Raw genomic sequence first — 14,224 nt, 5'->3', positions numbered from 1 at the left:
GGGATTCACTTGTTACTCTTGGTGGTTGCCACCACCTAGACGGCTTGGAGCAGCGAGGATCATTGAGCGGAGGATGGTGATTGTCTCTGGCTCCGATCGTGGTGATTATGAGGGGTCTTGTGCCTTCCCCGATGTAGAGACAAAAGGTAACTCTAGTGGATCGCTCGTGTCATTGAGTTACCTCACTTGTGGATAGGTTCTTACGGTGTCCAATTGTGTGGACGAGGTTCGTGCAACACCTCTTAGCCGCTGAACCACCAAGTGTTGGTCGACACAACGGGGACTAGCGTGCCGGTAAGCACGTGAACCTCAGGAGAAAAATTAGTTGTCTCTTACCCTTTGGTATTCTCCCGGTGATTGATTTAGTATTCATCTTGTGATTGGTTCACTCCTCTATACGGCAGTATAATCACCCTACTCACTCATTTATATTCTTGCAAACTAGTTGTGGCCAGCTCTTTAGTGTAATTAGAATTGAGAGCTTGCTTTGCTATTTTAAGTTCATCTAGTGGAGCTCTTTAGAGTGGCAAGATTAAGAGCTCTTAGTGAGTAGTAACATTGCAAGTTGTGTGCCTAGTAATCATTGCAACTAGAATCATTGGATAGGTGGCTTGCTACCCTTGTAGAGCTAGAGCAAGTTTGCATTTTGCTATTTGTCATACTAATCAAATTGTTCTAGTTGATTTATAGATTTTTAAATAGGCTATTCACCCCCCCTCTAGCCATATTAGGACCTCTCGGTGAGTCCGGTCAGGGGTGACCGGACGCGTCCGGTTGTGAATTTTCACCTCTAGAAGCTTACTAGAAACGACCTGATGCTGGGGTCTTGCGTCCGGACACTTCGAGCAGTGCGTCTGGTCATCACTTGACCATTGGGATTGGACGCTCAGTATTTGAAGAGAGGGATGACATGGCAGTCATCTATTGACCGGACACTGGCAGGGTGTGCCCGGTCGATCTGACCGGAGTGTCCGATCACCCTAAGTTGTGCCCAGTGAAGGGGTACAACGACTCTATTTCGTGGGGGCTTCTATTTAAGCCCCATGGTCATCTATAGCTCACTCTCTTGGCCATCTGCATTGATATAGCAACCTTGTGAGCTTAGCCAAAGCCCTCCCACTCGTCTCCATCATAGATTCAACATCTTTGTGAGATTGGAAGTGAATCCAAGTGCATTGCTTGAGTGTTTACATCTAGAGGCACTTGGTGTTTGTGTTTCGCTGTGAAATTCGCTTGTTACCCTTGGTGGTTGCCGCCACCTAGATGGCTTCGAGCAGCAAGGATCGTCGAGCAGAGGTTGGTGATTGTCTCTAGCTTCGATCGTGATGATTGTGAGATGTTCTTGACCTTTTCTCGGTGGAGAGCAAAAAGGTACTCTAGTGAATTGCTCATGGCTTGTGTGATCCTTATCTTGTATTGGTTGTGCGGCACTCTATTGAGGGTTTGGCGTGTGATGTCAATTAGCACGTGAACCTCTAAGTGAGTGAATCGCCACAACGAGGACTAGCTTGCCGGCAAGCAAGTGAACATCGGTAAAAAAATATTGTGTCATCATTTGATTCCGAGGTGATTGGTCTTCATTGGTATTTATCCTTATAATTAATTAGTTCACTCCTCGACACGACGGTATAACTATCTTGCTCTCTCTCTTTACAATACCGCAAACTAGTTGTCAAGCTCTTTAGTGTAGCTAGCTGTGAGAGCTTGTTAGTTTGGTTAGTGTGGCTCTTTAGTTAGCATTTGAGAGCGCACTAACTTAGTATAATAACATATCTATTATGTGGATATAAACTATATAAACTAGAATTATGATAGGTGGCTTGCAATTTTAGTAGGCTAGCGCAACACTTGCTTTGCCTCATAATTATCTAACCGATTTGCTAAGTGTTGTTGTAGAGATTTTTAATAGGCTATTCACCCTCCTCTAGCCATTAGGATCTTTCAGCAGCCCACTCCTCCTCTGTCAGCAGCGGCTTGCCGCTATCCGTGGTTACTGTCGCCTGCTCTAGGCGCTCATCCACCGCCCGCAATCGACCAGTCATATCCTCAACGGTGAAGGTGGACAGATCCAGCATCGTCTCTATGGAGAGAATGATCTGGATGTACTTTGCCGGCACGGAGTGGAGGTACTTGGAGACCGTCTCTTTTTCGTCGATGGTGACGCCATGGCTCCTCAACTTGCTGATGAGCGTCTGTAGGCAGAGAGAGAAGTCCTTCACCGATTCACCATCCTTGAACTTGAGGGTGGCATACTCCAGCTTTAGCAGCTAGGACGTCGCCTTCTTTGCACAGTTGGAACCGACGCGCATCGCCGCAATGGCCTCCCACTCCTCCTTAGCAGAGTTCTTCGCCCCCAACGGCTCCCTATACTCCGCTGGCACAGCAACGAGGATAGCCTCCAACGCTGACATGTCGTCTTCTTCGTTGTCGGTGTCCTTCTCAACAGTATTCTAGAGCCATCGGGCTCTGAGCTTGACCTTCATGGTCACCACCCACTTATCATAGTTGGTGCGAGTCAGCGTCAGCCAACTGGTGCCGCTGACCTCCCGCACCATGCGCACAATGACCTCCTGTCGTGGAAGCGCAGCCACAGCAGCGCCGCTGCTGTCGCCCATCTCCAAACCGTCTGTCATCGCCGTGCTGCTATAGTGCCTTACTAGAGATGGCAAAACTGAACTCGCTCTCTTTACTGAGTTACAGTGGGAAGCTATATATATAACTCTATCCATCTAATCTTAGTACACAGATATGTCAGGCTGCCATGCTGCTACAGTGACTATATGTAATAGCAGGGCTAACTTTGGCGCCTACCCCAGCTGTGGCTACAGTGCGACAGAGGAGCCGTTCGGTGCCTGCCCCTGAAGCGGCTACAATGCTGCAGCAGGGAGCCCTTTCGGCGCCTGCCCCCTGCCGCGCGTTCGCACAGGGGAGCAGCAAATTACTTAATGGGAGTAGCGTTGCATTGCATTTGATTGGATCCCAAATCCCATGTCATGTAACATGTGACATTTTTGGTGTGGCCTGCATAAACCCTAGACAGTGAACCCACCTCAAAATTGGGCGCAGTCATAGGCCTAGAAAGTAAGTAGATCAGAACGCCAAGGAACACTGCATGTCTGTATCTGTGTGAGATGGGAGAAGAAGCAGAGAGGCGAGTCGTGGTTTGAGACGAGATTCTTCGTCATGGTTCCGTTGTGTGCGGGAGCTCAATATGTGCTATGATTTGTGTTATTATTATGGCCTCGTTCGCTGGTCTGAAACTTGGCTGAAACTGGCTGAAAATACTGTTCTAGCTGAATTGTTGTGAGAGAAAAATACTGTTCCGGCTAAAAAAAGAAGCCGAACAAGCCGAATATGGGGTAAGCCGAAGAGAGTCATTGTGTAGGAGGACTCATGTTGCATTGTAGGCAGATTTCAAGTTCTCTACGGTCTCTGTGTGGCCAAAACAACTTCAGACTGCGCATATTTGTTGCGAGCCTAGGATCCATTCAGAGTCTATGATTGATGAGACTTTTCCCTGTGTGCCCTTATAAAAGATCGTAATCCCTTGTGTGCCTCTGAAAAAATTCAGCGGTCTTCAGCGCCACTACTCCAACTTTTTCGTGTCATCCATGCCACTTCCGTCAGTTTAGGCTCTAACGCCGTTAAACTGCAGGTGTGAAAAGACGAAAATGCCCTTAAGTTCAAATATGTTATTAATTTTTTTTTGAGCATCTTAACGACTTCAAATGAAAAAACTCAAAACTAGAAAGTTGTAGATCTCGTCGAGATCTATAATTTTCATATAAATTTTTTTTCATTTAATTTCGCAAAAAAAATATGATTTGATATGATTAATATATCTTAGAAAAATCATATTATTTTTTTTGCGAAATTAAATGAAAAAAAAATTATATAAAAATTATAGATCTCGACGAGATCTACAACTTTCTAGTTTTGAGTTTTTTCATTTGAAGTCGTTAAGATACTCAAAAAAATTTAATAACATATTTGAACTTAAGGGCATTTTCGTCTTTTCACACCTGCAGGTTAACGGCGTTAGAGCCCAAACTGACGGAAGTGGCATGGATGACACGAAAAAGTTGGAGTAGTGACGCTGAAGACCGCTGAATTTTTTTAGAGGCACATAGGAGATTACGATCTTTTATAAGGGCACACAGGGAAAAGTCTCATGATTGATGAAAGAAGTAGCCTGGCACTGACTGAAAGAACAGGAGGGTAGTGTAGCGACAGGATTCTATTCCTCGTATTGTAGCGTAATGAAAAGAAAAGGCGTAGGGACTGGATGGGGCGTTGGTCCTCAGTACTTGGGGTCCCCCGTGCAAGTGGAACGCACGGCCCGACCGCGTGGCTTGGCGTCCATTCCCGGCTGCCCATTGCAAACGGCACGAGCGGAATTCTCTGATTCCGCCGCGCCTCGTCACTCCATCCAACACTACACGGTGATCCAGGCTCTTTTTTTTTTCTTCTTCGGCTCCAGCACATTGACTATGGCCCTGTTTGGCATGGCTCCAACTCCGGGTAGAGCTGCTCCACTCCAGAACTCCAAGTGGAGCCGGCTCCACTCCAGAACTCTAGAACGAAAATGGGGTGTTTGGCTAGATAGGTGCTCCCAGCTTAAAAAAAAGACCGATTTCAGTGTGGATTGTCATTATTGCCCTTCGATTCAGGCCCCACTTGTCATCCTCCCAATCCCATCTTCTTCGCCTAGATAGTTTTTGGACTAGATAGTTTTCACACTACGCGTATCTGGGAGGCGGCCGAGCGTGGATCCAGCGGTGGCAGCGCAGGAGCGTGCACAGAATCAATCGAGCAGATTACTGAACCATCACGTACAAATTGAACTGATTACCTTATCCGGGAATGGGAAAGCAAATAAAAAAAGCATCGCTGACAGAACAGAGGAACAAATCTGAAGAATTTGCACATCGCATGCAGACCAGAGCTTCCCGACGGGGAAGATGCTGTGGCTGCCGGCGGGCGCGGACCGCACGCCGAGGAACGCGCCGTTAGTGAGGCCACCCCCGGCCGCCGGCGTGACGAGCACCTCCGTGACGTCGATCCAATCGTCATCCGGTGGACCTCTCCGATGCGGCCGATGGAGCTTTGGTGGTTTGGCCCCAGACCGCATGGCAGTGCGGCACCCACGGGCGCACGTGGGAGCAGCACCTACCGCTGGGTGCCGATGCCGCCCCAAGCTCGCGGCACTCTCCTGGGCACCCACCCGCTGCAGCGGCGCCGCCGTCCTGCGCGAGAGGAGGAGAGAGAGGCGGGGCTGGGCAGCGACGGGCGGCGGGGCTAAGGAAAGGAGGCGTGGGTGGGGGCTTGGAAAGAATAGATTGAAACGTTATTTTTTTGTGTAACCAGTGGCATTGGTGGGTAATTACCCACCAACTCCACGAGAAGGTTCAAAAGAGGTTGTTTTGGAGCAGCTAAAGAGGTGCTCCAAAACTCCAGTTTCATTTGTACTACAGCTCCATGGAGTTGGCTGCTCCATGGAGTTTTGGAGTTAGGGTGTTTGGCTGGATTTCTTGGTGGAGTTGCTGGAGTTCTGAAGTGGAGCTATGCCAAACACGCCATGTAGCATGGAGGCGGAGCTGAGCCAGACGGGAGGAATCCCAACCTGCCTTAAATTTGACTATATTTATTACAGAAAGCATTATCAATTGTTATGAGTCTAAATAAGTGTACTAAGAAATAAAATTCAATGACGAGTCTAAGGACGCTTCCTTTACAGAGGATCTTTTTGTTTATATGAATCCCATTAACTTTTGGGATGGTTTGATGTAGCACTATGCTATAATTACATCTTTTTCACGACAGATGGAGTAGTAGCCTCGATCACTAATTTTCTGTAAGTATCCATAGATTTGACTACGTCTGCATCTTACATAGACTGAGATGAAAGAAAATAAATACCTTCACACGAACACTACCACCGCTGCACCACCAAAGTCAAGGCTTGTTTAGAACTTCACGAATTTCATATCAATTTCATGGGAACCAATTCATTTTCACAATAAATCAAACCCAGAAACAGCGAAAATCCCACGTCCGCGAATGCCAATAGGGCCTCGTCCCACCTACTAGGCACCTAGTACGACTAGTTGATTTTTTTTTTAATTTTGTATAGCAACTACTCAATCATTCTAAAAAATATATAATTCTCAATTTTTGAGAAACCAGATAAATTCAAATTTGACTAAACTTATAAAAACGCTAATATTATCTTTTATGCCAAATAAGTGTCATTAGATTAATTACGAATACTAATTTATTTCCTATAAAAAATGATCAAACATAAAAAAAAAATGACTTGTCTTAGGCTCTGTTTGGTTCCTGCAGTGCCTCCTAAAATTTCTGTCACATCGAATGTTTGGATACATATATGGAGTATTAAATATAGACTAATTACGAAACTAATTACACAACTTGCGACTAATTTGCGAGATGAATCTTTTAAGCCTAATTAGCCCATGATTTGACAACGTGTTGCTACAGTAAACACGTGCTAATGATAGATTAATTAGACTTAAAAAAAATCATCTCGTAAATTAGCCTCCATCTATATAATTTATTTTATAATTAATCTATATTTAATGCTTTTTATTAATATCTAAATATTCGATGTGATATAAATTTTAGAAACGGCTAAAGAATCAAACACCCCTTAAACCTACTATTGCATTTCTTTTATTATACCAGAGGCCCCAGAGGGAGTAGAATTGACTGCTGGCTTTCTGGCTTCTGTACGTACCAGTATGACTGGGTGATACCATAGAGAAAGGGACAGAAACAAAAGCTAAGGAAGACCTTGACACAAGTAGTACGTACGTACGAAAACCCTAAATTTGTGTACGTCTTGATCATCAGAGCAGCTTACGTTGTTTGCAGCACACACGGCAATCCTCACAGCTGAGTTGCTCACTCATGGTGGGTATGGGTTAAAGAAAAAGTCAGATTCATTATTAAAAAAAAGGGAAAAAGTCAGAATGATTGAGTGGGTTAACTAATAGAGAAGAAAAAAAAAATCTACGCAAGGTCGCCGACAGCAGGCCAATTCGATGGGAACATCATATCCCAGGACTAGTGAAGCCGGTGCTGCATAGGGCTATGAATGAGCATCGAGCACAGTCACCCCTCGTCAATGTGTTGACAGTACGTGCACTAGCTAGTCCTAATCCTAATTACCGCCTTTGATTCACTACCGGCGCCAGAAGGCCTACTATAGCTAGCTAGGTTCAATTCAAGCACGACCACCTGCTGGTTTGGTTCCCTCTATAAGCTAGGTAAATATCGGACCAAGACCGATAGAAATCACACAAGGAGACCTTTGACGGCGTGCGTCTTGATTTATTTCCGGTGGAAAAGGGGGCGAAGGGTAACCCTCGGGCCAGGAACGGTCTCTATTGATTTCAAACTTCTATCTTCTTAATACAATAATACACAATGTTCTTGCGTATTCAAGAAAAAAAAAGGAGGCGAAGAGAATGAACCTTTTTTAACACCCCCCCCCCCAAAAAAAAAAAATCTCCAACCAAGAAAAAGGACACAAAGCTGAGCTTAGAAGTTCCATATGGTATATGGCATAATCGACGACTTTGCCTTAACACCGTTGAACGCTAACCCATCAGTGTTCTGCAGTTCTGATGTTTAGCTCTACCAAAGAATCGATCGCAACGCGGAACACTCGTTTTTAAAAATAAGTGCAGAGAAATATATGTGAAATGATTAAAACACTTATGGTATGTAGTAATAATAACCTAACGATCGATGTTATGGTTACTCATGGCTTGTCCATGCAGTTTTTTTTTTCAAATTTTGACCGCATATACACCAGGACATATTAATATACTTATTTCCTATAAAAAATGATCAAACATAAAAAAAATGACTTGTCTTAAACCTACGATTGCATTTCTTTTATTATACCAGAGGCCCCAGAGGGAGTAGAATTGACTGCTGGCTTTCTGGCTTCTGTACGTACCAGTATGACTGGGTGATACCATAGAGAAAGGGACAGAAACAAAAGGTAAGGAAGACCTTGACACAAGTAGTACGTACGTACGAAAACCCTAAATTTGTGTACGTCTTGATCATCAGAGCAGCTTTCGTTGTTTGCAGCACACACGGCAATCCTCACAGCTGAGTTGCTCACTCATGGTGGGTATGGGTTAAAGAAAAAGTCAGATTCATTATTAAAAAAAAAAGGAAAAAGTCAGAATGATTGAGTGGGTTCGGCTGTGTTTAGTATGTGAAATTTGAGAATTTAGCTACTGTAGCACTTTCGTTTTTATTTGACAATTAGTGTTCGATCATGGACTAATTAGGCTTAAAATGTTCGTCTCATGATTTCCAACCAAACTGTGCAATTTTTTTCGTCTACATTTAATGCTCCATGCACGTATCGTAAAATTCGATGTAATAGCTATTATGGCATTTTTTTGGAACTAACACAGCCTTAACTAATAGAGAAGAAAAAAGAATCTACGCAAGGTCGCCGACAGCAGGCCAATTCGATGGGAACATCGTATCCCAGGACTAGTGAAGCCGGTGCTGCATAGGCTATGAATGAGCATCGAGCACAGTCACCCCTCGTCAATGTGTTGACAGTACGTGCACTAGCTAGTCCTAATCCTAATTACTGCCATTGATTCACTACCGGCACCAGAAGGCCTACTATAGCTAGCTAGGTTCAATTCATGCACGACCACCTGCTGGTTTGGTTCGGACCAAGACCGATAGAAATCAGACAAGGAGACCTTTCACGGCGTGCGTCTGGATTTATTTCTGGTGGAAAAGGGGGGGAAGGGTAACCGTCGGACCAGAAATGGTCTTTATTTATTTCAAACTTCTATCTTCTTAATACAATGATATATAATGCTCTTGCGTATTCGAGAAAAAAAAGGAAAGAAGGCGAAGAGAATGAACCCCTTTTTTTAACACCCCCCAAATCTCCAACCAAGAAAAAGGTCACAAAGCTGAGCTTAGAAGTTCCATATGGTATATGGCATAATCGACGACTTTGCCTTAACACTGTTGAACGCTAACCCATCAGTGTTCTGCGGTTCTGATGTTTAGCTCTACCAAAGAATCGATTGCAATGCGGAACACTCTTTTTTAAAATAAGTGCAGAGAAATATATGTGAAATGATTAAAACACTTATGGTATGTAGTAATAATAACCTAACGATCGATGTTATGGTTACTCATGGCTTGTCCATGTAGTTTTTTTTCTTCAATTTTTGACCGCATATACACCAGGACATATTAATATACTTATGTCGTATAATTAGTACTATCAGATTAATTGTTGAATATATATTTTATAATAATTTTTATTTAAATATATAGATGTTAATAATATTACTTTATAAATTTACTTAATAATGATTAAAAAAAGTTTGATCAGAAACCTATACAGTTTTTTTTAGAGGAGAAGAATCAGGTGAGGCAGTGCCATAAATAGGCGGGCGGGCAACAGCAATTTCGTTTCGTTTTCACCCGGGGGCCGGCGGCGGGCGCACAGCACAGCTCAGCTCGTCTCTCGTGTCGTTGAGATCGAGCTGGAGTCTGGAGGCCGCCGCAGCCGGCCCGCTCCTCCTCCTATAAAACCCCCCCTACCCTGCGGCTGCGCGCCCGGGTCTCTGGCTCCCGTCGCCCATATATTTCGTCCACCTCTCCCATCCATACGTGGACATCCATCCGTAATAGCTGAGGTCGTCGGCCATGGCGGAGCGCCAGCAGCAGCAGCAGCAGCAGCAGGTGGCGAGCGACGGCGACGCAGCGGAGTGGAAGCAGGTGGCGGAGCTGAGGGCCGTCACCCAGGCCCAGGACCCTTCCTGCAAGGTTCGTCCGCTCTCTCTGTTCCATGATTCCATCCATCCATTGCTCGTGAGTCGTCAGTCATATGGCTACCATAGCATAGCATATGTCTTGGCCTTGCCTGAATCTGAATGGGATCCACGACGAACACATAGCATAATTAATTAGTAACAGTACTTACAATTATGGTAATTGTAAGTACTGTTACTGCTATTATTAGTAGCCAAATCATAATTGGGCCTCGATCAGAATGAACACCAACCTGTAGCTACCTAAGATCAGGAACTCTGAGAATCATATGCTGATTGTGGTGACCCGCCCACCGCTGCCCGTGTCGTTTGTAAACCCAACGAACTGAAACTGACTGACCGGCCGGCCGGTAAAACGTCCCGATTGCTGGACTGATAAGTCATGATTGAAAGTACTATTGTTTAATTTATTATGAGAAAAAAATAATATTTATTATTAAAAAAGTACGGCTAATAACCTAAGCGAACAGGGCAAAAGATTGTGTGCCCTGTTTCAGATCGGGCTCTCCGCTTTCAACTCTACTCGAACACTACAGCGTGCATTATTATTTTCTAATCACGTACGTGTGCCATGGAGCCCAAGGCAGTGTTTAGTTCCGAAATTTTGGATGCATAAAGTTGGCAAATGTACTGTAGCGTTACTGTAGCATTTTGTTTGTATTTGGTAATAATTGTCCAACCGTTGACTAATTATGTTCGAAATGTTCGTCTCGCAAAGTACAATTAAACTATACAATTAGTTTTTAATTTCGTCTACTTTTAGTATTTTATACATATACCGTAAATTTGATGTGACGGAAAATCTTCTTTTTATATAGTATCAAAGTTGGAAGTTCAGGAGAAACTAAACAAGGGCCCAGAAAATTCAGCCACAGATCGCATGCGATTGTGCTAGCTTGTGCACCTAACTTGCTCATCTCATCTATTCCTCCACCATTGACTTCACCCCTTGATTCATCATCACGATATATAGAAAATTAGATTCAGACAACTATTCGTTTCATCATAAACGATCGTGGATTATTTATTACTGGTTAGTTTGGCTGATTTGATGTGAGAGAAAAATACTGTTCCAGCTTATAATCCATGATTATATACGATCGTATAAGCCCAGACTAGCAGGCTATATATTTATGATGATAGCAACAGATAGCAGTACTACGTATATATGATTCTTTTTTTCTTTCTTTCAGAGCGTGTGTGATGGAAAATGTGCACAGATATTAAACCTAAGAAATAATTAAAAAAAAAGATCCGCTGCCTGTCGGCAGCTACTAGAGGCTGTTCGGCTGGCTTGTTGTTGACTGGCTGGCTGCCTTATTCACTCACGAAATTACTGTTCATATCCTATTAGAACAGTATTTTTCTCTCACAGTAATCAATCGGAACAGTATTTTTCAGTCTTGCCGAACAGGCCCACGGTGGGGCCCACGGTGGGGTGAGTGGTGTGGGCTTCTTCATTTCATTTCGGCCATGCATCACTCGTGGTGCACAGAAAAGCCCCCCATAAATGCTGCCCACGACTCAAGGACACCAAGCAACTAGCGCGTCTGTCAATCCCCCTCCCTCTTTTAATATTAATCTAAATTGATCACGACGTGATGATGATGAAATGAAACTGCCACCCAAATCCACCTTATTTTACTCCACTCTACTAGTGAACAACTGAATGATTTATGGGCAGCCATCACTCAATTTTTCTAGTCCTTATATCTAAATTAGAGTGCCATATCAAATCTCTCTTTAACTAAACCCCCCCTCCCCTCTTCCTGTGGGCTGTGGCTCCCCGGCGTCGAATTTGTTGCCGTGCACCACATCCACACGCTAAAATCCATCCCATAAGGATTACTTCTCAGGTATATATATATATATATATATATATATATATATATATATATATATATATATATATATATATAAACATGTTTGATTGCACTTCTGAATTGAGTCTGGGAATATCTTCTGAGAGCTCTGCCAAATACTCCGAACTCTGAACCTTAATCCCACACCCTAATCTTGCCTGCGATGGGGAAGAAGGCCATTACATCTTTGGATTGGGCACAAACAATGTGAGTGAGAGCGACGAATTTTGAATCACTAAATAAAAGTTTAGCTTTACTCTCTTATTTTGTTCATTCACATGCATCTCAGAAACGCATTTTTGAAGACAAAAGTCAACTAGTCAACCTGCTCATTTATCACGTAATGCACACACAGGAGGAGGACGACTACACGCTGCGGCGGTTCCTGCGGGCGCGGGACCACAACATCGGCAAGGCGTCGGCGATGCTGCTCAAGTACCTCAAGTGGAAGCAGACGGCGAAGCCCCACGGCGCGATCCCGGCGTCGGAGGTGGCGCAGGCGAAGCTGTGCCTGCAGGGGTACGACAGGGAGGGCCGGCCCCTGATCTACGGCTTCGGCGCGCGGCACCACCCGGCGCGGCGGGACCTGGAGGAGTTCAAGCACTACGTCGTGCACGTCCTGGACGCCACCGTCGCGCGCCTGCCCCCGCCCGGGCAGGGCCGGCAGGAGAAGTTCGCCGCCGTCGCCGACCTCAAGGGCTGGGGCTACGCCAACTGCGACATCCGGGGGTACCTGGCGGCGCTGGACATCATGCAGAGCTACTACCCGGAGCGCCTCGGCCGCGTCTTCCTCATCCACGTGCCCTACGTGTTCATGGCGGCATGGAAGATCGTCTACCCGTTCATCGACGACAACACCAAGAAGAAGTTCGTGTTCGTGGCGGATAAGGACCTCGACAGGACGCTCCGGGAGGCCATTGATGACTCCCAGCTCGCGGAGATCTATGGCGGCAAGCTCAAGCTCGTCGAGCCGGCGGCAGACGACAGCAACTGAAAACTGATCGATCGAGATGAAGTGAGCAGAGAGCAGTATAGTACGTACGCGCGCGCGCTACGGACACTCGAGTACGTGTCAGAGATTGAAATATATGATGCTATATATATCGTAGCAGTGGCGGAGCCCGGATGAGCACCTCAGGGGGGCTAATCAATAGAGATTTAGAACAAATGTCGAAGATTAACGATGAAATCACGTTTTTTCTACAGTAATATCAAGGCAAAATCACTCTCCCGGGGGGGGCTGCAGCCCCCCCAGCCCCCCCCCTGGATCCGCCAATGTATCGTAGCAGCTAGGCGAATTAGCAATTGCAAGTGATGTCATCTTGTACAAGACACGCAGAAAGAAAGATGCATGGCTTCTGTAATCTGTATGCTCTCCTCTGTAACCAGACGGTGATCAGTGCAAATAATATTACAAGTCTAGGTGCCTGATATTTTTATTCTTAGAAAACATGTTTGTTGCCTGGAAATTCAGGCCCCTGAAATATAGTAAAAATCTAATAATATCATTACTGCGTGCAGTTAATAACTGCAGCATCATAGACTCTGAATGCACTTGCGTGGCTGTGGTCTGTAGATCCAATAGCTTCAGCCCTTGTTTAGTTCGCGAATTTGGGATTTTGGGGCTACTGTAGCATCTTCGTTTTTATTTGGCAAATAGTATCCAAACATTCACTAATTAGGCTTAAAACGTTCGTCTTGCAATTTCCCACCAAACTGTGCAATTAGTTTTTCTTTTCGTCTACATTTAATGCTCCATGCACGGGCCGCAAACATTCGATGTGACAGGTACTGTAGCAACTTTTTGGATTTTGGCCCTCAACTAAACAAGGGCTCAGTTCTAACCTGCAGACTGAACTCGAAGGCCGGTCAGAAACTGTGAATGCACTTGTGATGGATGGATGCTCACACAGTCGCAGCAGGTGCCTGCTGGATTGGACGCTGGAAATTCAAGGCAGCGATAGACCATACTAGGGACGTTGCGGCAGCAGGGCAGGGAGACTGTAGGCGGAGGACCAGCCATTGATGGCTGAAAGGGAGCTTTTAGCCCATCTCTGTCCGGCCTCCGGCGTGAATTGCAGTTCGCATGAATGGTGGCAGGGCAGGTGGTCCGGTCACCGGTGGACCGTGGACACGCAGAGGTGATGACACAGGACAGACATGATCACACACAGGACCAAGTGACCAACCATGCTCACTTTTACTCTACTTGGGGACCCTGCTAAGCTAGGCAAGGCAAGGCTGCTTTGTTATGTAGTAGAGTACATTGCCAGCCCATAGCACGGCCCGCAGAATTGCACCGACCAAACCAGTGGGCTGTTTCTGCCGTCTCACAAACCACGGAACCATTTGAGCTCTTTTGTCTTGAAGTTAATTGGACAAGTTTCAGGCTTTCGGCTTAATTAATAATAGAAAAGCATCAGATGCTATTGATACAAACACAGCAATATATTGTAACACCATGCCGATTAATCATAGATAACACTCTGTTTTAAACACCACATACAA

The 14,224-nt window shown here is 45.1% G+C and overlaps 2 protein-coding genes across 2 annotated transcripts in view; one reads left to right on the top strand and one right to left on the bottom strand.

The window, feature by feature from the left end:
- LOC136537645 (U2 small nuclear ribonucleoprotein A'-like) overlaps positions 1 to 14,224 on the bottom strand; it is a 211,289-nt gene that overhangs the window by 44,288 nt on the left and 152,777 nt on the right. The gene's annotated exons all lie outside the window — the stretch shown is intronic.
- On the top strand, positions 9,505 to 13,147 carry LOC136537642 (uncharacterized). The gene is made up of 2 exons (XM_066529594.1): positions 9,505 to 9,849; positions 12,072 to 13,147. The coding sequence occupies exons 1-2, from the start codon at positions 9,730 to 9,732 to the stop codon at positions 12,708 to 12,710; spliced, it is 759 nt and encodes a 252-aa protein (XP_066385691.1). The 5' UTR covers positions 9,505 to 9,729; the 3' UTR covers positions 12,711 to 13,147.

The sequence above is a fragment of the Miscanthus floridulus genome, chromosome 2 (assembly GCF_019320115.1).
Source record: "Miscanthus floridulus cultivar M001 chromosome 2, ASM1932011v1, whole genome shotgun sequence".
NCBI classification, from domain to species: Eukaryota; Viridiplantae; Streptophyta; class Magnoliopsida; order Poales; family Poaceae; genus Miscanthus; species Miscanthus floridulus.
Note: the sequence above shows the minus strand (reverse complement) of the source record. Positions and strands in the feature narration are given on the sequence as shown.

Bases quoted from the DNA above. Each gene is read 5' to 3' on its own strand.
- LOC136537642 (XM_066529594.1), top strand. From the start codon at position 9,730: ATGGCGGAGCGCCAGCAGCAGCAGCAGCAGCAGCAGGTGGCGAGCGAC. The intron at 9,850-12,071 runs GTTCGTCCGCTC...ATGCACACACAG, and splicing joins CCCAGGACCCTTCCTGCAAG to GAGGAGGACGACTACACGCT.